The 23,174-nt window shown below is 39.5% G+C and overlaps 1 protein-coding gene across 7 annotated transcripts in view; it reads right to left on the reverse strand.

Annotated features, from left to right (window-relative positions):
- Positions 1 to 523: 523 nt before the first annotated feature.
- The window catches only part of Nf1 (neurofibromin 1), a 234,785-nt gene continuing 212,134 nt past the window's right edge, over positions 524 to 23,174 (reverse strand). For 5 of the 7 annotated variants that reach the window (XM_051179829.1, XM_051179828.1, XM_051179827.1 and 2 more), the window contains 8 exons: positions 20,520 to 20,677; positions 16,277 to 16,399; positions 15,318 to 15,445; positions 14,875 to 14,975; positions 12,150 to 12,292; positions 11,765 to 11,811; positions 10,256 to 10,472; positions 524 to 2,308 (listed from right to left, as the gene is read on the reverse strand). In XM_051179829.1, the coding sequence (XP_051035786.1) occupies positions 2,166 to 2,308; positions 10,256 to 10,472; positions 11,765 to 11,811; positions 12,150 to 12,292; positions 14,875 to 14,975; positions 15,318 to 15,445; positions 16,277 to 16,399; positions 20,520 to 20,677 (1,060 nt within the window). In that variant the 3' untranslated portion in view covers positions 524 to 2,165. Of the gene's footprint in view, positions 2,309 to 2,634; positions 2,730 to 10,255; positions 10,473 to 11,764; positions 11,812 to 12,149; positions 12,293 to 14,874; positions 14,976 to 15,317; positions 15,446 to 16,276; positions 16,400 to 20,519; positions 20,678 to 23,174 lie in introns of all 7 variants that reach the window. The other 2 variants (XR_007834242.1, XM_051179832.1) reach the window with 2 other exon arrangements.

Consider the following 23,174-nt stretch of genomic DNA (forward strand, 5'->3'; position numbering starts at 1 on the left):
CGAAAGCGTTTGTGAATCTGGAGATATCTCCATTTGATCTTTCCAAGGGGAGCTCAGGTGGGGGATGTTTAAGAACCACGGTACTGTGGGAAACTTCTTACAGAAAGAGCGCTACATTGTCAAGTTTTCCTGTTTGATGGAGAGGCGAAGGAGCAGTAATGGCTGTGGTCAGATGTGCCAGTCTCTTAGAGGAAAAATGAGCAACCAGAGTTACACAGAAAAGAGCCTCACCCTGCCTATGGTTGGCTGGCGGCAGGAACCAGAGCTGTGGTGGTGCACCCCGCAGCCTTGTCTTGGGGCCTCTTGCTACTGTAGTAGGCCTTACAGCCTTGTTGTCTGCATGACAGTTACTCTACTCAAGCCTTTGCAGCAGTTGAAAACAGAAGCTCAGTTGGCTGCATTTGTCACCAATATTTCCCAATGAGTCTGTTAAAATCACTACTAATACTAAGGGTTTTTCCTTTTATTTTGGCAAATGGTTCTTACTTTTCCCAGGACTGTAAACAAATTAAAAAAAATTAAATTCTTGTTATTTCTGAATATCAAAAGCAATTTTATTTACAATTACATATTACATTGTTACTGTATGGATAAGTGTGAAATGTGTTATATTATTAGAGTCAGAACACTTAAATGTACCATTATTTATTGACTTAGCTGTGGAGTTTAATTTACTGAAATCCACTAGTGAGCTAGCACTACAGGGACCCCCCACCCCCTGGGTTTCTTTTTGTTCCTCCCAAAGCCATTGTATTTTAATATGTGAAGGGAACATGGGAGTAGAGAGATAATACCTTTTAAAAATAAATATAGTTCAATCTTAAATGACAGCACCCACATACAACTGCGCTCACTCAAGTTGATTGTTTTGCATACTGCAGGTACCATGAAGCAGCTGGCTGTGCATCACCTGGAAGGGCCTATGGCATACTGATCCATGCTGTCTGTACAGCGGCAAGTCTAGAGGTCCCTTATCAGCACACCACGCAGGCTGACCATACTTCACAGTGATTAAATGTAATCCTATCACATAGAATCCAAATGTTTTGCTAGAGATTCCTGATTTTATTTGGAGGAGAGGAGGAAGATGAAAAGATTTAAAAAATACATCTTATCAAAGAAATTTACGATAATATACAGCATATTCTGTTTCTTGGAAAATTATTTAACAAAATAAAAATATCAGTTACCCTAAGTCACGTACCATTCCATTTTGCTTTGGAGCTAATGGAAACAGCTATGAAAATTAGCTTCTGGAAACAAGTTTCAACACTCTCTCTGCTAATTACCCTGCTCAGAATCACATAGGAAAGAGGAGGAAAAAGCAAGTGCAAAAACAAGTGTAGTTACTATACTTAGTATAGCCTTGGCTTACAAAAAAAGAACAGAATACCTTCATATGTAAAGATTAAAAGATAATCAACAGGAAAAAAAATTACCTAGTTTGGATGACCAAGTATGAATAAGGCCTCAGAACCGATAGCTTTAATCCAGCAGTGTTAAGATGTATGTGGTCATGCTTATTTTCCTGTAATTATTGCTAATACTCAAATGTTAGGATTTCTTAAGAATCCATTACAAAATACTAGTTTATCCCCTCTCCCCCAAGTACCTGGCTTGTGGCTTTATGGTGTAAATTCATTGAGGCTTGACCTCTATTGGTTCCTTCAATTTCATAAGGTAAAAAAAAGTCCACAGCTAGAAGATTAAATACACTGGGGTTAAAATATTATTTCTCCCCCAAACTTGGAAAGTGTAAATAAGACAACCACTTCACTCTGTAAGACAAGGGAACAAAGAAGGCCAGCCTCCGTGCATGGCCCATGGCCGCCGCCGGCGGCAGCGGCACTGGAGGATTTATCCACTCGCTCATTCCCATGATCCAGACTCTCAGTTCAGGTTTCCTGACCTCCTGCTTTCTTTGCAGTCGTCAGAACAAGTGCTCACACCAGACACATGCCAAAGTAGAAGGAAAAACATTAAAGAAAAGCAGCATTAAATTTAGGCAATGCTTCCAAGAGTTGATCGTCTGGCAGCATGGCAGACCAGATGGGTTCATAAGACACGAAGTGCAGCAGTGCAGTGTGGGGCGGGACCAGGTTAGGGAAGGGTCACTAGTGAGAAGCCCATGTTAGGTTGGTTTGAAAAGTGAAAGGAAGAAAGCTTCACACGATCTTCTTAATGCTATTACGTTTGAAACTGCCGGCGCTTCTTTGCTTCTGCACCTGGCTTGCGGATCCATGGCGAGTTCGTCCACTGTTACAGTGGCCAGTGGTGGGGGAGAGTTCAACGTTCTCCTTGTCGATTCCTGGAGAGAAAGAGCAGCTGGTTACTCCTCCTCTCCTGCTGCGAGCTCTAGGACCAAATCTCCTTACTTGTGTGTGAGATACAACCTGGAGAATGGTTCCAGCACATTCCATTTTAATAGTGAATGCTAGGATGTTTATAAAGGCCCAGTCAGTGCAGAACCTCAACCTTTGTTAAGATGAATGTGATATCATTGCAGTAAAACAGCATTAAGAGAAAAAAGACACGTAGCAAGAACAGCTGGTGAGGGGCCACCTGGGAAGCCTAGAGCACTCTCTTCCAGCCATACCAGAAGCGTCCAGTAGGGGGCAGTTTCTAGCCACGCACCTGTAAAATTCACAAGCAGCCTCCATCTTTCTGCACATTTGTCATTTCAGAAAAAGGCAGGTGCTTTTTTCACTTTATTGGCCTCAATGCCTGTTCTGGAGGAATGAAAACATTTCCTGAAAAGGTGATCTACCACATGGGCTACGCTCTGGGACCTTTGCTTCTTTTCAATCAAGGCAACTCACCACACTATTCTCAACCTTAATCAAGCAGCTGACATTTCTTTCTCTCAGGTCCTATAATGAGTTTTATAAATAATGTAAGTAGTATTTTCAGAAAGGTAATCAGAACAAAAGGGAAGACTAAAAGAAAGATCTCATCATAGTGGTAAAGGTCACACATGGAGACTGGAAAGTAGTACCCGAGGACACAGTGAGGGTATTTAGCATGATCCTTCACTATCCTTGATATGGATCTTGATCTTTTATTGAGTGATTGATTTATTGATTGATTGTGACAGGGTCTCTCTGTGTAGCCCTGACTGTCCTGGAACTCACAGAGATCTGCCTGCCTCTGCCTACAGAGTACTGGAGTTAAAGGCGTGCACCACTGTGCTTGGGTCTGGATCTTGATTTTGAGTGGGTTTACTTCTAAAAAGTTTATTGCACTGTAAACTTATGATCTGTGCACTTTCCTGCCCATTATCCTTCAGTAAAATTGCTTCCCAAACAGGTATTACACTCATTTTTAACTACTGATGGGAAGCACTCCAGTAGCTGGTATAAATTCTCACAGACACAGAAAGGGGATTGGCAAGAGAATCCACTTATAGAAAGGAGGGTGGGTAGACAGGGGAACTTCTGTCCACACACGTTGTACCCTGACAGCATACTTGTTTCAGGTATAACTTTAACTTTCTTTTTGTATGTACTGTTTGAATTTAAAAAGAATCATTACATTTGGGAATGGAAACACTTCCATTTGAGGCAAGAAGTATTATTTCAAGACCAGAGGTATTTATTATGTTTCAGGAAATGGAATATATCCATGCAGCAAGGCAGGCCTCTGGAGGGAACTGAAGCGGGAACGACTGACTGTTCTTTAGAAGCCACATCTTTATTCAGATTCGAACCTGCTCCTGTCTTTCCTCCTGTCTCCTACCAGAGCCACCTCTATCCCCTATGTAGTCACAAGTTCTTGTCTACAGTCACACCTGTACACCAGTATGAGCATCTTATTTCTTCTGCTAGAGTGAAAAGACCCAGAGAGGGACCGGTTACCATTCATTTGTTTTCTTATAGAATCTAGCTAATCACTTTCAGTAACTGTTGGCTAAATGCTTCCTTCCACTTCAAAACACGGTAGCTAGAAACCTCTAGTGCACAGTCCTAAAGCATATAGCCTTTGCCTGGCAACAAGGATGACCACACACATTAGGAGAAATGTTTCCCAGCCACCTCCTTCCCTGTGAAATGACCACAGGCTGTCAGTGTACCTGACATCAGTGCATCCATTCCCTGATATCTGCACGTGAGCTGTATGTTCAAGTCCAGCATTTCCCCAATGGAGGTTATTTCCTTAATAGGAATCTGCTACATCTTATTTCCTAATGAGGAAGTTGGAAGGCAAAACACTGTAATGGGCTTCCTGAGTCTAACCAAACAAACAGGTTTTACTATTTTACTATAAAGATCAAGGAGAAAGTTGCATAAATATTTAGGAGAGCACTGTATATGTGTATAAAATTGTCAAAGAATAAATAAAAGGTAGATATTCTAGATATTCTAAATAGGTGGTTTTTTTTTTTTTTTTTTTGGAGACAGGGTTTCTTTGTGTAGCTTTGGAGCCTGTCCTGGCACTCGCTCTGTAGACCTCAAACTCACAGAGATCCACCTGCCTCTGCCTCCCGAGTGCTGGGATTAAAGGTGTGTGCCACCACCACCGGGCAGGAGAGTTATTTTTTAAAAAGCAATAAAATACCAACATACAAAATACTAGGAAAGCAGAGCTGCAGTGACAGAATGAACCTAGTGCTTACATCATTTTTCTTCTGAAATGTGGGCATTTTTATACCATGCTGCTGGAGGACTGCAGACTGCTCACACAAGACAGATCCCTGCGCTGGCACAGGCCTTACTTCAGACTGGAGAGAGAAAAGCTGGCTGGCACTTCTCCACTGGCCTCTTTGAAGCTATTTTCTGTGCTCTCTTATCCCTAAGGCTCCTCTTCTTCCTTCCCTCCATGAGTTCAAAAGCAAAACTCCATGAGGAAAAAAACATAAGTCACCACCCAATAAAAACAGAGCTTAAGCTTCTGTGTTGGCATCTGCTAGTTTAAACACACACCAGCTGTCTGTACACAACAAGTGTGCAGGGCTGAGGACATGTCGCTCAGTGTTCTCAGCACTGTGCTGGGCTGGCTCCAGATGAAGATAGATACTAACAGGCATTTGGGACAAATGAATTAGGAGAACTGCCAGATGATACTCTAGACACTTGCCTGAGTTCCTTGAAGGCAGGTATCAGAACTTACTGATTTTGACATTACTGATCTATAGTTTCTGGGTGACACATAACAAATAAATATTAAAACACTTAAAGGAAATAATATTGAGTAATCTGTCCAAAGTTACACTAGGGTAAGACGAATGACAACCCAAACTTTATCACTTGTGCAAGGGCCAGCTTGAGTGCCTGCCTGCCTCCCTCAGTTTTCTACATACAATAGAGTAAACCTTCCAGAAAACTCTTTTCTCTATACAAGCAGGCAATCACTCTGAAGAACAAAGTTTTAAGTCTTTTTTTGTGGTGCTGAGGATGAACTTAGGCCTTCCTGTATGCTGCAAGTGCCCTAAAGTTCCTGTCTTAATTAGATCAGAGCTCTTGTTGGCTCTGTAGTAAGAATGAACTATTCGAATGAACTTTTTGGATGCCACATTGCCTATTTTACAGGACTGTGAGGAAAGTTGGGAAAAATCCATGTGAAGGATTTCTCTGAATTACACAAATAAAATCATTACTGTTTTTTTAAAACATAAATTAAGGTGTTTCTAATACCTGGAATGAAAGAAGTAAGTAACTAGAAAATTCAGTTTTAGGACAAACCTACAGGACTCAAACTTAATGCTGGAATTTGTAAAATTACTAAAACTAATGTAAGGAAACATGAGACATCTTAAAGAAAAGCTAAGTATGATAGTTACAGTTGATGCGTATGCTACAGTGACTATATTCATGGAGATATGCCAAGTATACATTTAGAAATATTTGTATTTTGAGCTGGATATACAAACTTGGAATTGTAGGAATTTTCAGACTGTATGGGCTTTCCCTACAGCTGGTACTTCTTTTCCATTTGAGGTCTCATCTCTCTGTGATACAAAGACTACATGGGAAAGGCAGGCCATTTTAAGATCAGGCCCTGATGTGACACACTTCCTCCTAGTCCATCCCGTTATTTAATGACATCTTTAAAACGAGTGACAGAATATATAGTCAGTCTTATGATGGGGTTAGCTTTATTTCCGGGGTAGGAGTGAGGAGAAACAATTATTTTCTAAGCTAACGAACACTTCCTCAAAGCCCACAGGATACATCTCTGTTGTTATCCCTTGAATTTCTGTTAACCCACTGTGTTAATCCAAGGTCAGGACAGCAGCCCAGGGCAGGTGGCAATTAATTTAACTAAAATAGGCCACAGTGACCATATTACAGTGTTTTGAGTCCTGAGACCTGATCAAGTAACAGCTTTCCAAGTTCCTGTGGTGCCTAAATCATACTGAGCCTCCAGGACTAGGGCTGGGAAGTCTTGGGCCTTGAAGAGGAGTGGCTGCTTGCAAACTGCTGGCTTAGAGCACACAGAGGAGCCACAAAGGAAGACAGAAGGGTGAAAGGAATGATGTCCAGAGTCAGAAGCAGGGAGACACCATTAAACACTGGACACTTACTATCATCCCCAGTGTTCACAAGAAAGCTGGCTTTATTTATGGAACTCTAACCATGAATTTCCTAAGAACAAAATGTTAGTGAGTGGAAGTTACTGAATCTCCCAAGCAAATGTTCCTAGCACAGCATCAAAATAGTCACTTCAACATACTGTGTCATCCTCATTACCCTGAGAGCCCTCAGAGGCAGTCACTCGCTGCTGTGAACATATGGAGGATAAACTCATGGGACTTTCCCCCCCCCCACTTTGGACAAAGTCTCATAATATAGCCCAGACTGGCCTGGAACTTACTATGTAGCAGAGAGAGAGTGAGAGTGAGAGTGAGAGAGAGAGCGAGAGAGAGCGAGAGAGAGAGAGAGAGAGAGAGAGAGAGAGAGAGAGAGAGAGAGAGAGAGATCCTCTGTGTAGCTCTGGCTATCCTGGAAGTATAAATCAGACTGGTCTTGAACTCACAGAGATCTTCCTGCCTCTGCCTCCTGAGTGCTGGGACTAAAGGCATGCACCACCACCGACACCTGGCTTCCACTGAGCCTTTTTACTGGCTCTAATTTTGGATATTTTCTACAAAGCAGTACAGTATTAATCTTGTGTTTATGAAAACAAAACAAAATAAAAAACACCTGTGTCCTAAAATCTGCTAAACACTACAAACTGTAAAGAAATAACTTTCACTTAAAACTCAACACTGACAACCACAGGCAAAAACCCTCAAGTCCTTGTAATCAGAGAATCTCTCATCTTAAAATGTGTGGTAGCAGGCAGAGGTTGGAGACATGGCTCAGAGCTTAAGGACACTGGCTCCTCTCTCATAGGACCTGGGTTCAATTCCCACACAGCAGCTCTCAACTCTTTGTAACCTTAACCTCAGTTCTGGAAGATCCCATGCCCTCTTTTGGTCTCCTCAGGAAATGGACACACACAACACATATACATACATAAGGTCAAATATTCATATTTATATGTTATTTAAAAATTGTAAAAGGAAACTTTAAATGTGTGAGATTGCCTGATACACATTTACAAAGTAAGTCTTCACAGCTAGGTGTGGTGGCGTTTTAGAGGCTGAAGCAAGAGGACTGCCATTAGATTAAGGCCAGCTAGACAGCTATACAAGATTGTCAAGGGAAAAAGAGCATGCAATAATAATATAATAATAATAATTCAAATAATGTAAAAATTGATGACACTGTAATAGAGTATACCTCAGATTTAAATAGTTTGGAAATAGATGCATTCAGCTACTTCTGGAAGTTAAGTACACATAGTTCTGTTGAGGTTTTGTTTTTGTTTTTGTTTTTGTTTTTTAAAGATAGGATCTCACTCTTGTAGCCCATATTGGACTAAAATTCAAAGTGATTCTCTTGCCTGGGATTCCAGATATAAGCCACCATATCTTTCTTTTTACTGTGAGGGTTAAACTTAGTACCTTGTACCACTGAGCTCCACTCCCAACCTTTATTTGCGTCTTTGTAATATACTCACTCTCCGATATCTAAAGTGGATGTAGGCAGAGGACCTGGAATAAAATAATTACAAAGATTCAACATATAGCCAGGCACACATCTTTAATCCCAGTACTCAGAAGGCAGAGGAGGTGCATCTCTGAGTTTGAAATCAGCCTGGTCTATATAGTGAGTTCCAGGCCAGCCTGGGAAAGGTACTCATGGTCTGCGAAAGCAGGGGAGTCTGAGTGACTACAACTATGGCAGCTTCTCAAAGCCCAGTGTACATGATAATCACCCCTGCTCATCAGGCTGATTGGGCTCCATGCTTGGGGTTTCACATAGGAGGCATGGGAGGCTCAAGTACCTGTATCTCTAATATACTCTCAAATGATGCTGATGCTGGTGTAGTCCTAGAGAACAAGTGATGGTGCAAACACACTGGTTATATGGGGAAAAAAGCTGGCAGACTACTCAGAGATAAAAGATCACCTGATTGATAAGTAAATCCATAAAGAAAGTTTAAGAATTGAATACATCTGGGCTGTGGTCCATCCTTTAATCCCAGCATTTGGGGCGGCAGAGACAGGTGGATCTTAGGTCAGCCTGATCTACAGAGTTAAGTTCCAGGACAGCCAGGGCTAAATAGAGAAATCTTGTCTTGAGAAAACAAGCAAAACAAAATAAGAATTGAATGTGTTTTACAAAATATCTTATAATATGGATTGTGTATTTTACTGTCTGATTCTCTAGAATCCTCAAAACTACCATGTAAATGAAAATGTCCATACAACACTTCCACTTCGACTACCATTTACAGAGATTCTATTTATAGACCTTGAACATCACAGAATAGTAGTTATGGTTTGATTTGTATAAAGAAAATGCATGCTAACAGCTGGCATTTACATGAAGTATGTACAGAGAATTTCTATGTAGACCTTTTCAGATAATGGAACTTAGGTCACTTAAGTAAGGAATCCTTTTTAAACATTTTAACTAACTTAGAAGAAAATCTTTTCAATATAGCACATGACCCAGACATCAGCTTTTCACCATTACCCAGTGTTGTCACAATTTACACAGCAGTGTGGTTGTTCTGTAGTGAGCACTACCTCTAGGGTCACCCAGAGCCATTCCTTCAGACAGTACTGAGCTTTGAGTGGGGCAGGTGCCATTGCTGCCATCTTTTCTCTTTCAGTTCTTCAGGGGCTTTTTAGCTATTACTACTCATGTATCGTTTCTAAATTTCATCACACACCTTTAATCCTGGCACCGAGAGGCAAAGAAGGTGAATCTCTGTAAGTTTAGGATAGCCTGGTTTGCATAGAGAGTTCTAGGCCAGCTAGGGCTATAAAGTGAGACCCTGCCTCAAAATAAAAATAAAGAAATAAAATTCACTTGTTCACTTTTCCCATTAGATCAATCCAATAATGACTATACAGTAAGGATTTAATGATGAATTTTTTTGTCTGTCTGTTTTGAGACAGGGTTTCTCTGTATAGATTTGATGCCTGTCCTAGAACTCACTCTGTAGATCAGGCTGGCCTCGAACTCAGAAATCCACCTGCCTCTGTCTCCTGAGTGCCGGGATTAATGGCATGCACCACTACCACCCAGTTTTAAAATGGTGGGTTTTAAGACAAACCCTCTCATCCCCGTCGTGTGTGTGTGTGTGTGTGGGTGTGGGTGTGTGTGTGTGTACACGTGCGTGCACGCACACGCTTGAGAGAGTACTGTTGTAGTATTATTCCTCCAGCTTGCCTTTCTGTGAAACAGTTTCTCACTGCCTTGGAAATTAACAACTAGGCTAGGCTAGCTGGCTAGTCGTGCCCTGATATTCTTCTGCCTCTACCTCCTATATGCTGGGATAGGATTATAAGCATATACACAAGTGGATTTTAAATTGTGGGTTTTGGGGGATTGAACTCAATTCCTTAGGCTTTCAAGGAAAAGCATTCTACTAACCTAGTCATCTCTGCAGCTCCAAGATGTTATTTTTTTGTAAGTACTTTATAATTGATTAAACAACTACAGTTCTATTCACTTTGTGCTTTTGGTACAAACCTATGTGGATACTAAATATCACTATGCATTTCCCTCTCTTTTATACAACTTGTTGGGAAGCAGACAGCTCTGAAGAGTAACAACATTCACTTACATAGGAAGGAGATGTAAAGTGAACCTCAAGAGGAAAAGGAGCAAAATCTGCTATAATCTGACCCAAAGGGAGTTCCTAATGTTGGTATCATACTATCATTGCTCAAAGTCACATAAAGATCACATTTACTGACCTGGGGAATGCTGGGAAGTTGCAAGTGAGGTCATGGAATTAGAGAGGTTAAGGTTGGCAGTGATACTAAGCTGGCTCTGCAGTGCAGGAGGGTAAGGAGATGTGGGTGTCAGGAGGGACTCCTCACTGGCTTCTTCATCAATTCCAGGCAAGTACGTGTCAATCAAGGCATCAAGAAACTTAACAATAAGCTCAGCATAGTCTGGGATTTGTGTTTGCTGTAATGGAAAATAGGACATTATTTTAGCTCCATTTTTTAAAAAAGTTCCCTTTGAAGCCAAAAAAGGTTAACTGATATCTGGGGCTTAGTTGACTGTTTTGCTTTCTTCCTTTGTTTGTATTCTAGACCATTAGAAAGGGGAACTGGAGTAGTATTTAGAGACAACTATGGAATTTACAGCTTGAAACGTTATTTAGCTTCCCCTAAAAGCTTCCAGATGAACCTGCAATTTCTGAAAGCCATGCCCAGACAGAGGGTTTGACTACGCAGACAATGCAGTCCTCAGCAATGATGCCTAGCCAGATTCCCAAAGCAGAGAAAGTGGCCAGAGCGCCATCAGGCCAGCTGCTACCCAGATCCCCCCAGCGAGGAACAGAGGGAATAGCTCATCCAATAACAACAATCCACCTGTTAAAGACTTCTGTAAGACACACTTCTGTGACTTCAGGCTCATCTTTTTAACGACAACCTGTGCATATCAACAGATATTACAAAATAAACTAAATCTAACTTTTAAACTGGAACAAGGTATAATATTAATTAAATATATATACATATATATATACACACATACATACATACATATATATATCTAGGACGCTCTGTGTGTGCGTGTGTGGGGGGGTGAAGGGCAGAAACCCCACCTTCAAGGAATTTAAATTATTTTAAAAAAGACCACCTAAAAGAAAAAATTAAATACAAATTCATGCGGTACACCAACGAATGCCAAAGAAAAAGAGCAGTGAAGCACAAACTCAGTATCATAGTTGGATGTAAAAATGTGTCCATGAGGCAGTTTTAACAGGCATTATGTTCTTTGCTGGTCACAAGACAGGTGTGTGAGTTATTGCCACATGTAGAGATCTATAGCTATGGTTCCCAACTTTCCTAATGTTGTGACCCTTTACTACAGTTCCTCCTGTTGTGGTGACCCCCAACCATAAAGTTACTTTGTTGTTATTTCATAACTGTAGTTATATATATTTGATATATCATCCCAAAGGGGTCATAACCCCCAGGTTGAGAACCACTGGTCTACAGGCAGACAAGTTTTATAGTGGCTTATCACAACCTTCTGAGAAATTAAGCCTAAATTTAGTATTATATAAAATAAAAATTAATATATAAACATATTAAAGTTATTTCCTCTTTTGGAAAAATTTTTCTAGAACAATGTGTTTACTTTGAGATAGTACTTTGGTTTGAGGATAGTGTGTGTTCTCAAAAAGGTCACAAATATAGCTAAAGACTCTGGCTTATCAAAGGTTAGAGAAAAGTATTTTTTCTTACCTTTGAAAAGGGTCCTGCAAACCGCCACAAGCCATTGAAACCAAAACCTGCAAAACATCAAATGCTACTCTTACAACATGCAAGACAGCTTTAAATAGTAACAGAAATTAGGCTGTAGAGCCAACAGACAGAATCTATGCAGATATTTAAGACACTTAAAAAGGAGTGTCAAAGATAACTAAAATGTCCTTAAAGTAGGCTTAGCATTTTAATAAAGTGGTCAAACAGTTATCTTATGGGACACATAACTAAGAGTCAGGAAATGGCACGAAGGGAGACAAGTATGAAGGAACCTGTCCTTTATAGAGAATGCTACAGTGCTTCTGCAGGCCACAGTGCCGCAGTGCAGGATTTTCAACCATCCTCTCCTGGTATACTTAATTACTTTGTAGGTAAGATGTTTGGTACTGTGGAGGGGATTCCTCATGGTACACCACACTCTGCACAATTCCATGGATTGGATTTAACAAATTTGGATCTTGGCACAATGACAAGAGGGTATTGATCTTAGAGTCCAACAAATTGTGCCTAAAAAAAAAAAAAAGTAAACAGAGGAACATTAAATTAAAAGATTTATTGGAAAGCATAATATATATTCCTTAGAACAATGTGGCAAAACTGAAGACAAGTGCTTCTAAGTTTCTAGTGCTTTTCTAAATTACCTACGAATGAGTGTGTGAGAGTGTGTGTACTGCCTTTCATTTTAAGTCATCAGGGAGACACAATAAGAGCAAACTAGTAGCTATCACATAACCATGTCAAACTATGCAAAGAGAATCTTTTTCAAGACAAGTATGGTTCTGTTTGCTAGTTAGCACACTGTATATCTTCTATATCCTGTTCTTTTGATGTACTTAGAGGGTAATCAAATTTAATATTAACTAGTGCCAAATCAGACTGAATTTTGCTAAGAAAAGCAAAAGAAGATGTAGAATGTGGAATCTTACAAAGAAATCATTTCAAAATCAGCTGCAATCTATTAGTAAAAATATATCAAAAAATAATACCTAGATATGTAAAATTCAGAAAAAAAAAAGAAACTTTAAAATGAGATTAAAAACAACAAATGTTGTTTGTTCAATAAGATACACTCAGGTGTTTAGGTTTATAAACTAAAGTGTGACTATAATATCTTTAGTTGTTCCACATAAGTTTCAAAATGTCCAGTACCAAGTTCATTCTGCTCCCCCCTTTCATAGCCAGCATGGGGCTCTCTCACCATTCCTATCTCAGCAGTGAATCCACTGCCACTGCTTTAACATGCAGAGTGCTTCTTAGGGAGCTGTTCTAGTCCACACTTCATCCATAACTAACTTCTATAATTCTTACCTCCTAAATGCCATTTCAATTCTACTTCTCCTTATATACCAGATACTGGCCTCTTGGAATAGTCTCCTTATTACAATCTTTCTGAATCTATTGTTTCTTCCAACTCATTTTCAGCATAATACCCAGAGTACATTTCTAGAGCAACTCAATACCAATCAAAGATCTTCCAATAGCCCCACACTGTACAAAGGGATATAACTCAATTATTAATGATGCCATGCATAAAGACTTTAGCCAGACCTATGCCTTAGGTTCATCCTTCACCTTGAACCCTCTATTGTTCTGCATCCCACAAAAAGGCCCTTTTATTTATTTTTTTTTAATTTGCCAACAACTTTCTGTCACAGCTGTCAGCTGATATATCCAGGAAGAAGGATTCTCGACTGAAGAACTGTTTCCATTAGATTGGTCTGTGAAACATTTCTTGATTGCTAACTGATATAGAAAGCCCAGCCACTGGTGGATTATGCCAGCCCTGGGCAGATGGGCCTGGGATGTGTAAGAAAGGTAACTGAGCAGGCCAGTAGGCAGCATTTTTCTATGGTCTCTGCTTTAGTTCATGCCCTGGCTTCCCTCAGTGACTGGATTCTAATTTGTAAGATGAAATAAGACTATGAAGTTTCTATTCTTTACTTCTTTAAAAATTTGTTTTATGCACGTATGCTACATGTATGTCTGTGCACCAAATGAGACCCTGATGTTCAGAGGCCAGAAGAGGATATCAAATTCCCTGGAACTGGAGTTACAGGCAGTTGTGAGACAACATGTGGGTGCTGGGAGTCAAACCAACATCCTCTGGAAGAGCAGACATGCTTTTAACTTTTAAGCTATCTCTCCAGTCCCTTTCCCAAGTTGTTTTGGTCAGTGTTTTATCACAGCAACAGAAATCAAACTATAGCAAATACTCTGAAGTTAAAGTGTTGAGAGTAAAACCAACCTCCTAGTTAAGAGGTCAATTCTATTTTCACTCAGCTGTGAGTAAATACAGAAATTCTATTAAAGAAGGAAAACTAAGGGCTAGCAAGATGGCTCAATGGACAAAGGTGACAGTTGTCAATTCTAATGACCTGAGTTTGATCTCCAGTACCAACATGGTAGAAGAAGAGAACTGACTTCCCAAAGTTGTCCTTTGACCTCCACATGTGTGCCACAGTAGATATGCATGTCTGCACTAAAGAAAGTAAATATTTAAAAGAAGTATTTGGATATGCCCCTCCCCAAGAAAACTAAGCAGGCTGGTTTAAATACAGCAATCTATCAGTTTGCTCTTGAGAAAACTGTACAATACTCAACCCACTAAAGTAAATCAGTAAGATTAGGAAACAAAAACAAACAAAAAACAAAACAAAGCACATGGCTTTAGCCACCATTAAAACCTTTTAAAAAAGGTTTATCTTTCTTTTCAATCATGTATATGCATGTTTGTGTGTGGGTATGTGAATGTGTGTTCAATGTCCTCTGAGGCCAGAGGAGGGTGCAAATCCTCTGCAACACCAGTAAAGGTTCCTAAATGCTAAGTGATCTCTTCACACCACAACTATGGTTTTTGTTTTGGGTGCTGGAGATCGACCCTGGACCCTTGTGCATGCTAAGCATGTATTCTACAGAGCTGTAGTCCCAAACCCTAAAACCACTAACTAACTCTCTCTATGGTTAAAAATGGCAGCTCCACTCTTCACTCTGCAGGTAGCAGACATCCCTGAAATACACTTCTGACACCTTTACGAGCACCTGACACAGACAGACACAGAGGCTAGCCACAAAGAACAAGAGATACTTACACAACAGGAAACACTTTGGGAAACACAACACTGGCCTCTGCTAGGTATTCATAAAGAATTCGTTGATCAAATTCATCTGTAGTATATTTTACCAGTGTAGCCTGCCAAGATGCAAAAGAAGTAAACATGTTGTGACTGAATCTTTCTATTTTAGTGAAGTGAAAACATCTTCCTTTCATATTTGTAATATTTAAAGGTCTGCTAAGAGTGGACTAGAATAAGAATCTGAGGGGGGGACCCTCAAAAAGGGAAAGTCCTGCCAGGAGTGGGGGTGCACACCTTTAATCCCAGCACTCAGGAGGAAGAGGCAGGTGGATCTCTGTGAGTTCAAGGACAACCTGGTCTACAGAGCTAGTTCCAGGACATCCAGGGTTACATAGTGAGACTCTGCCTTGAAAATAAGTAAGTAAACAAATAGACAAACAAGGGCATGGATTCCTTACCAGAACAGTAAGAAGCAGTGCTTGGATCTTTGGGTCAGTAAGCACTTCTTCATCCAAAAGAACATTTGATTCAGACACCGAGACTTTCCGTAAATGTGGGTGCTGCTGTGAGGAAATCCTTTGAGTTTCTGCAGTAGGATATGGATTAATGTAAGTAGCTGTATTAGTAGTCTCTATGGTCACTTTACTCAACATATTTTAATGAATTTAATCTTAAATTCAACAGTTTTTTAAGCAGATATTTTAATTATCAATATAACTGTCATACAGAGTTATTATTACTAACATAACAGCTAGTGATCTGCAGTGCTGTAGTATCATTTACATATATTTATATATAATTTTGTATTATAGATCTCATATGTATGTGTGTGCATACATATATATATATGTATGCATATATATATATATATATATATATATATATATATAAATTTTTTTTTTTTTTTTTGGAGACATGGTCCCACTATGTCTCTGGCTGGCCTAGAACTGTCTATGTAGACAAGGCTGACCTCAAATTCATGGAGATCCCCCTGCCTCTCCTCAAAGTGTAGCCCAGGCAGATTTATTTGTATTTTGTTTGTTTTGTTTTAAAACTGAGACAGGATTTCTCTATGTAGCCCTGGCTGTCCTGGAACTCACTGTGTAGATCAGGCTGGCCTCAAACCCAGAGATCCACCTGCCTCTGCCTCCATGGTATTGGAATTAAAGGCATAGCCACTACTGCCTGGCTCAGACCTCAAATTTGTGATCCTTCTGCCTTTGCCCCGTGAACATATTCCACTGGCCAATTACTTTTACTTCCAACTTAAGGGCTATAGAGAACTTAATCTTTGGAACAAGAGTACAAGTTTCTATATTGTACCCTAAAGATAAAAGGACTGCTGGAAGTGAATGGCCTTCACTGTGCTCCTCACTGTTTGCAATAATCTAGATTACTTATCAGCTTTGTTTCTCACCCATTTCATAATCAGTTTCTGCCACTCTTCTCATTTTGGGGGGTGTTGTGATCCCTGATTCCATTTCTTGTCTTTTGGGAGCCTTTGTGTCTGATATCAAGTGATCAAAACTTTTTCTTGTTCCTATAAACAAAAGTTATAGCACATGAAAGTTCATTAAGCACAGTGTCTACAAATAGTTCTAATCATTCAAGCTTCCCTCCAGGGCCTAAAGCCAGCTGAAGCATCCCTAGAGCAGTCTCGAGGCATCACTCTCCATTTCCTCTTCACGGGTCTGGCCCACAGCACTCCAGGAAAGGAGGAACCTTACTGGTCTAAAAACTACAGATTATCTTTACTATTCCAAGGAGAAGCTAGACTCCACCAACAAGAGCAAGTATTGGTAACAAATACAAAGAGATACAAAGAGTAGATTTTGGTCAGTGGAAAGTACAGGAAAACCTGAACAGCCTCTTCAAGTAAGGAGACTAAGCTGTTGTCAAGAAATTGTCACTACAGATGGATAATTTCTGTAACAGGTAAAAATTAAAGTTTGACTTTAATTGTTCAGGATATGCATGCCCAGAAGGACTAAAAATTAGACATACAAGGAGACAAGTGAGTGCAGCAAGTGTGTCTCACACTTGGCCTTGAGTTCCCAATCATGTATATTGGTATCTAAATGTCTTTCTCTTTATTTAAAGTAGAATTATTTATAACACATTACATGGGATTTATCTATCTTTGCTCTTTACAGTCAGAGAATGTCTCTTCCTTTTTGGAGCAATTCCAAAAAACAATGTGGGGCTGAGCATGTAGCTCAGTGGTGGAGTACTTGTCTAGCTAGTATAGGACCTGTTTAATGCTCAGAAACACACACATACAGGAAAAAAGGTTTGTAATGCATACCTTAAATGAATTCATTTTAAAAGCCAATATTATAAGATCTAACAGGTGTTTATTTGACAAGTAAACATTCTGACCTCATGTACTAAGACTAATAAATAATCACAAATATCAAGGCCAAAAGAATCTAGAAGAACCTAGTCAGCCTCTTCCTTTCATGCAAATGGAAGAAGTCCATTAAGTGGTTAGCCTGAAGTCACATTGCTAAGGATCCTGTACAGACCAGGCTGAAAACTCCAATCTTCCTGCAATTCATTAGTGCTTTCTTTAGTGCTTGAGTTAGGTGGTCACTCTATTGACTTCTCTTTTACTTGTGCTAGCTCCTGGGTGATCTCCTTCTTGTCCTACAGCTCAATTATCTAACTCTTCAAATATTTATCATTTGGTTTCTGTTTGTTTTTTTGAGACAGTCTCTCTATTTTGAAGCTCTTGTTGTCTTTGAACATGCTATATAGACTAGGTTGGCCTTAAACTCACAGAGAGCCACCTGCCTCAGCCTCCCAAGTGCTGGGATTAAAGGTGTGCCCCAACATACCCAGCTCTTATTGTTTCTTTAAGGTGAACACATGAAAAACCTTCTTCCAGTTTTGAAATGTACAGCGTCACACACAGCCACCCAACGTACAACAGCAAAGCAGGCCTCCTCCTTAGTGCCCGCTAGTGTCTGGTGACCATCATTCTATCCTTAACACTTTATGAGAGCCATATTTTATCTTCTACATTTGAGTAACATCACATAGTGCTTGTTTTTATGTGGCTTATTTAACACGGTATCTCCCATTCTAACCATGTTGTCACAAGTTACAGTATTCCATCTTTATGGCTATTATTTGTAGATCTGAATGTAAAATTATGCTTTATCTATTCATTAGCAGATGGACACTGAGGTTGCTTTGTTTTCTTTGCTGTTGTAGAGAGTCCAGCAATTCACACAGAATGCAACTATCTCTTCAACATACTGATTTGATTTCCTTTGAATATATATCTAGCAGTGGAAAGTGATAGCCCCAGCCCAGTGAGTTAACTGCTATTTAATTACATTTTTTATTTTATTTATCAACAGGGTACACTACATAGCCTGGGCTAGCCAGAGACATGTTATGTGGTGTAGACAGGCAGGTCTCTATTTGTGCTCCTCCTGCTTCTACTTCATGAGAATCATAGGCAGCACAATCATGCCTGATTGGCAGGGTTTGAAGCCAGAAACCTATAACATCTTTCACAGTCTTCCCTCTTCCCACCTGATGAGTCAGTGATGTATGAACTCTTTTCTGTCCATTTTCCTCTGAATATACACCGCACAATGGACTATTTTCCCAGAGATTTGGCCTTAGAACAGCTGGCACTGTTTTTATTTTCCTGTTAGATTGCTAAGTCAATCTTTTAAAAAGACTTTTCTCCACACTGTTATCAGGAAAATGTTCTAAAAAATAAAAATTATACTTTGTTCCTTCCTTAACTCAATATCTCTGTTGGATATATGATATGATACATTTCTTACCATGGCAGTCTTTGTTGTGTTGAGACAGTATCTCTCTACATAGCCCTGGTTGTTCTGGAACTCACTGTATAGAGTAGGCTAGCCTCAGAGATGCATCTCTGCCTCTGTGTGCTGGTATTAAAATTGACCACCACACCCAGTCATGGCAGAGTTTTCACGGCCATGCTGTGCGTCTCCAGCCTCATTTCCCATGTGACTTCCCTAACCTCTCTGCTCTACTGCCAGCTGCTCTCCCACTCCCTTCAACCGCACTTCCTCTCGAGTGCACACCCTTCCTTATGGTGTCTACCCGGCTATTATGTATTACATCTTAAGATCTGGCTCAAATATTACCTCCTAATCTCCTAAGATCCTCAGTTTCTTCATCAAAATGTTATTGCTTTAATGCCATCTGGCATATACTGTTGTCATCAGATATGATTTTAAGTCATAGCCAACAAAGTATAATCCCTTCTTTGAAGAACAGAGACCCTAACTTTTCTGCCTAGAACACAGTTTGAAGGTATTTTCTCTGAGGTTAATTTTTCACTTACAACTTCTTGGTATGAAAATCCATAATTACAAAACACAAAGTAACCAGGAAACTCCAGCCATTACTGATAACAAAGGATTAGCAGAAAGGAACTCAAATAGAAGGTGACAGACCTATGTAACAATAACTGGCATTTGTTATTTTTCCTTTCAATATTTACTGGAAGGTTATTTGTGTTACATTTTGTTGTCTGCTCACCAATTTCCTTATGAACACAAACATTTTCACAATACGACCTCCAGATACTAAGTATGCTTGCATGCATAACTGAAATCCACATTCACATTAATGGTCTCCAATATATCTGAGTAACAATGAAAGTGGCAGCCAATGAAAGGCAAGCATTGCCTCACATTTGCTCTGTGGGTCTGTGAATGCTCTTTCAGGAACTCACTTATCCGTTACCGGACAGGAGAGAACTCATCTATTTCTCATAGGAATGTTCACAGAACTGAACAATGTTAAGTGCCAAGAATCATATCTTGGGCTGGCAGGATGGCTCAGTGGGTAAAAAGTGCTTGCTTTGAGGGTCTGACAACCTGAGTTCAATGCACAGAACATAAAGGTGTAAGGAAAGAACTGGCAAAACAAGGCTATCCTCTAATCTCCACCTGTGTGTGTATATACACAAACAAACGTGAATTTCTAAAAGGAATATCCTCTTATTAACTGAAAAAATATCTTGCTTTTTTGTCATTGCAAGGAAAATATGGTGACTGGTTTCAGACCTCAGTGATACATTCTGTTTTCAAAATAATAATTTAGGGAAAGTTACTGATACAGATCCTAGTACAGCAATGCTTCCTTTCTTCTAGGCATCTAATGACTTTTACTTATACTGTCTGTTGCCCTCAAAATCAAAAGCCATAGTACTAAAAATTAGAAAATTAATAACACAGAAATAAAAACCAAACTAAACTCAAAGTTGTTCCAGTTTCATTCTCGAAGATGTAGCTGAATTGATCCATCAAAAGCAAATTCCCTCATAAAGGCCACACAGGGATGGCTTGGTGATTAAAAGCATTTGGTACTCTTCCAGAGAACCCAGGTTCACTTCCCACCAAGCACAGGAGGCTCAGAAATGTCTGTAACTTCAGTTCGCCACCAGGCACACATGTGGTACACATCCATACAAATGCAGGCAAAACACTCACACACATAAAGTAAATAAATGAAATTAAAAAGTCACAAATGATTTTGTTATATCAAAACAGTAAATGCTGACAATTTAAAATAGTTTCCAATAATTCCAAGAAAGAAATTAGCTGACCATTTCTCACAGTAACAATAATGTAAACATTTATACAAAATGAAGATAAACTAACCAAGTAATTTCTTTGTGTTGGCTTGAGAAGGCTGCCCCATGTCCAAGCTCATGGATTTCCTGGCTCGGGGACTGGTCTGGCCTACAGAGGGGTAGGTAGCTGCAAGGTATCCTTCTGAACCTTTGGGAGAGGACCATGGCTGGTTCTCCTTTAGTGTCCTGAGAGATTTAAACAATTTAGAAGAACTAATTAACAAGATGACAAATATAACCACTGTTCACTCATTCCTAATAGTTATACCATTTCCTAATAATGGCAATAAATTAATTTGAGGGGGCTGGAGAGATGGATCAGTGGTTAAGAGCACTAACTGCTTTTTGGGAATACCCGGGTTCAATTCAGAGAACCTACATGGCAGCTCAAAACTGTCTAATTCCAGTTCCAGAGAACTGGCACCCATAGCAAAACAAGTGAAAAAAATAAATTAAAAAAATAAAAAATTTTGCCTGGCAGTGGTGGAATTAGCCTTTGATCTCAGCACTCAGGAGGCAGAGGCAGGTGGATCACTGTGAGTTCGAGGCCAGCCTGGTCTATAAAGCAAGTTCCAGGACAACAGACTCCAAAGCTACACAGAGAAATCCTACCTCAGAAAACCAGAATTTTTTTGTTTTGAAAACTGCATTTTAAAGTGCTATAGGACAAACTTAAAAAACAAAACAAAACAAAAGGCAAGTTCCTATTAAGTTGCCCAGGCTGGCTCAGAAATTGCTATGGATTCCAAGTTGGTCTCGAACTTCTAATCCTTGGTTTCCAGAATGGTAGCATTACAAGTAGGTCCCATTACAGTTGGCTCTTAGGGTAAAACTCCTAAGAAGTGTCAATACTACATAGGAAGAGCTATACTGCATAATTTTGTTAACTTTTTCTCTCCTGCAGTACAGGGACTGAATCCAGAACACACATGGCAAGTGTTCTATTACTTCTATATTTATTTATTGGTAGGCTTTTGTGTAGCCCAAGCTGGCCTGAAACTTGCTATGAAACCAAGGATGACACTGAACTGACTTCCCAAGTGCTGAGATGACTGTTGTATGATACCAATAAGCTTTTTGCAGCCCTGGGGATTGAGCTCACAGCCTTATGCATATTAGAAAAGAATTCTTTACCAATAAGCTAAATCTCTAGCCTCTATTTCGTTTGTTTTTGAAACAGAGACTTAGTAACCAAGGCTGACCTCAAACTTGCTATATAGGTAAGGATGACCTTGAATTCTTGACCCTCCTGCCTCTATCCCCCAAGTGTTGGGGCAACAGGCATTTGCCACCATACATGGCTCCAAACTCTTCAATTTAACACATATAAAATTGTGTTTCTACTGCGAGCAACATGTTTTAAAAGTGTACACATGTGGAATGCCTAAAATATGCTAATTTAGAACATGTATTACCCTATTTATTTTCATTTATTGTGGTGAGAACATTTATCTTTTACCTTAGCATTTTTCAAATATATAATAAATATACTGTTATTAACTGATGTTGAATAATAGAGCTCTTGAACTTACTGCGTTGGATTCCCTCCCCTACCCAAAGTTTTTTGAGACAGGATTTCTTTGTGTAACAGTCCTGGCTGTCCTAGAACTTGCTTTGTAGACCAGGTTGGCCTCAAATTCACAGAGATCTGCTTGCTTCTGCTTCTGGGATTAAAGGTATGTACCACCACTGCCCAGCTTGTATTGAACTTTATGATCAGGGAAAATAAAGTATAAATAAGTAATTATATTATTGCATCATTTAGAAAAACCAATAAAATTAATTTTGAGAATTAAATTTTCCCAAATACAGGCAATTAAATTACTTTTTCCTTTCAATAACTAAAAGAAGGGTCAAAGAAATAAATTCATGGGAATGACTGAAGAAATAAGGTTACTGAATACTGTCTGTTGGGAAAAATTACATAATTATTAAAGCCTTAGTTAAGTGCAGGGGAAGTCTTTTTATAATCAAAAAGGAAGATCTTAGTAAGTTCAATGACATGATCTCTCAAAGATTACTTTCCTATGTTCAACACTGTATTTAAACTTTAAAGATCTTTTTGTTTCATTCCTACTACAGACCCCCCCCCCCCCCCCCCGCCCACAGCAGTTATACTGGGGAGGAAAAAAACCTACACAAAGCCACACATAACAGTAGACATAATTTTATGATTCTATCATATAAACTACATTATTGAAGCTGGATGTGACTGTAAATGCCTTTAACCCCAGCACTTGGGGGGAGGTAGATCTCTTGAGTTCAAGGTCAGCCTGCTCTACACACTGAATTCCAGACCATCCAGGGATGCATAGCCAGATCTTGTATCAAAGCAACAACAATAAAACTACCCCATAAACAGGCTTTTAATGTTAATGACATTAGTAAACTGTGAATGCAAACATTCTTACCAATCTATATCACTTAAAAATATTTTATTTACTTTATGTATGAATGTTTTGCCTGCATGTATATATATTTTCCATGTGTGTGCCCTACTGTGGTCAAAAGGGGGTGTTAGATCCTCTGGAACTTCAGCTATAGATGTGAGCAACCATGTGGGTGTTGAGAACTGAACTCTCTTCCCCTCTGCAAGAATAAAGTGCTGGGCTGGAGAAATAGCTCAGAGGTTAAGAACACTGGTTGCTTTTCCAGAGGGCTTGAGTTCAATTCCCAGCAGATC

This window comes from Phodopus roborovskii, unplaced genomic scaffold (genome assembly GCF_943737965.1).
Source record: "Phodopus roborovskii unplaced genomic scaffold, PHOROB, whole genome shotgun sequence".
Classification (NCBI taxonomy): domain Eukaryota; kingdom Metazoa; phylum Chordata; class Mammalia; order Rodentia; family Cricetidae; genus Phodopus; species Phodopus roborovskii.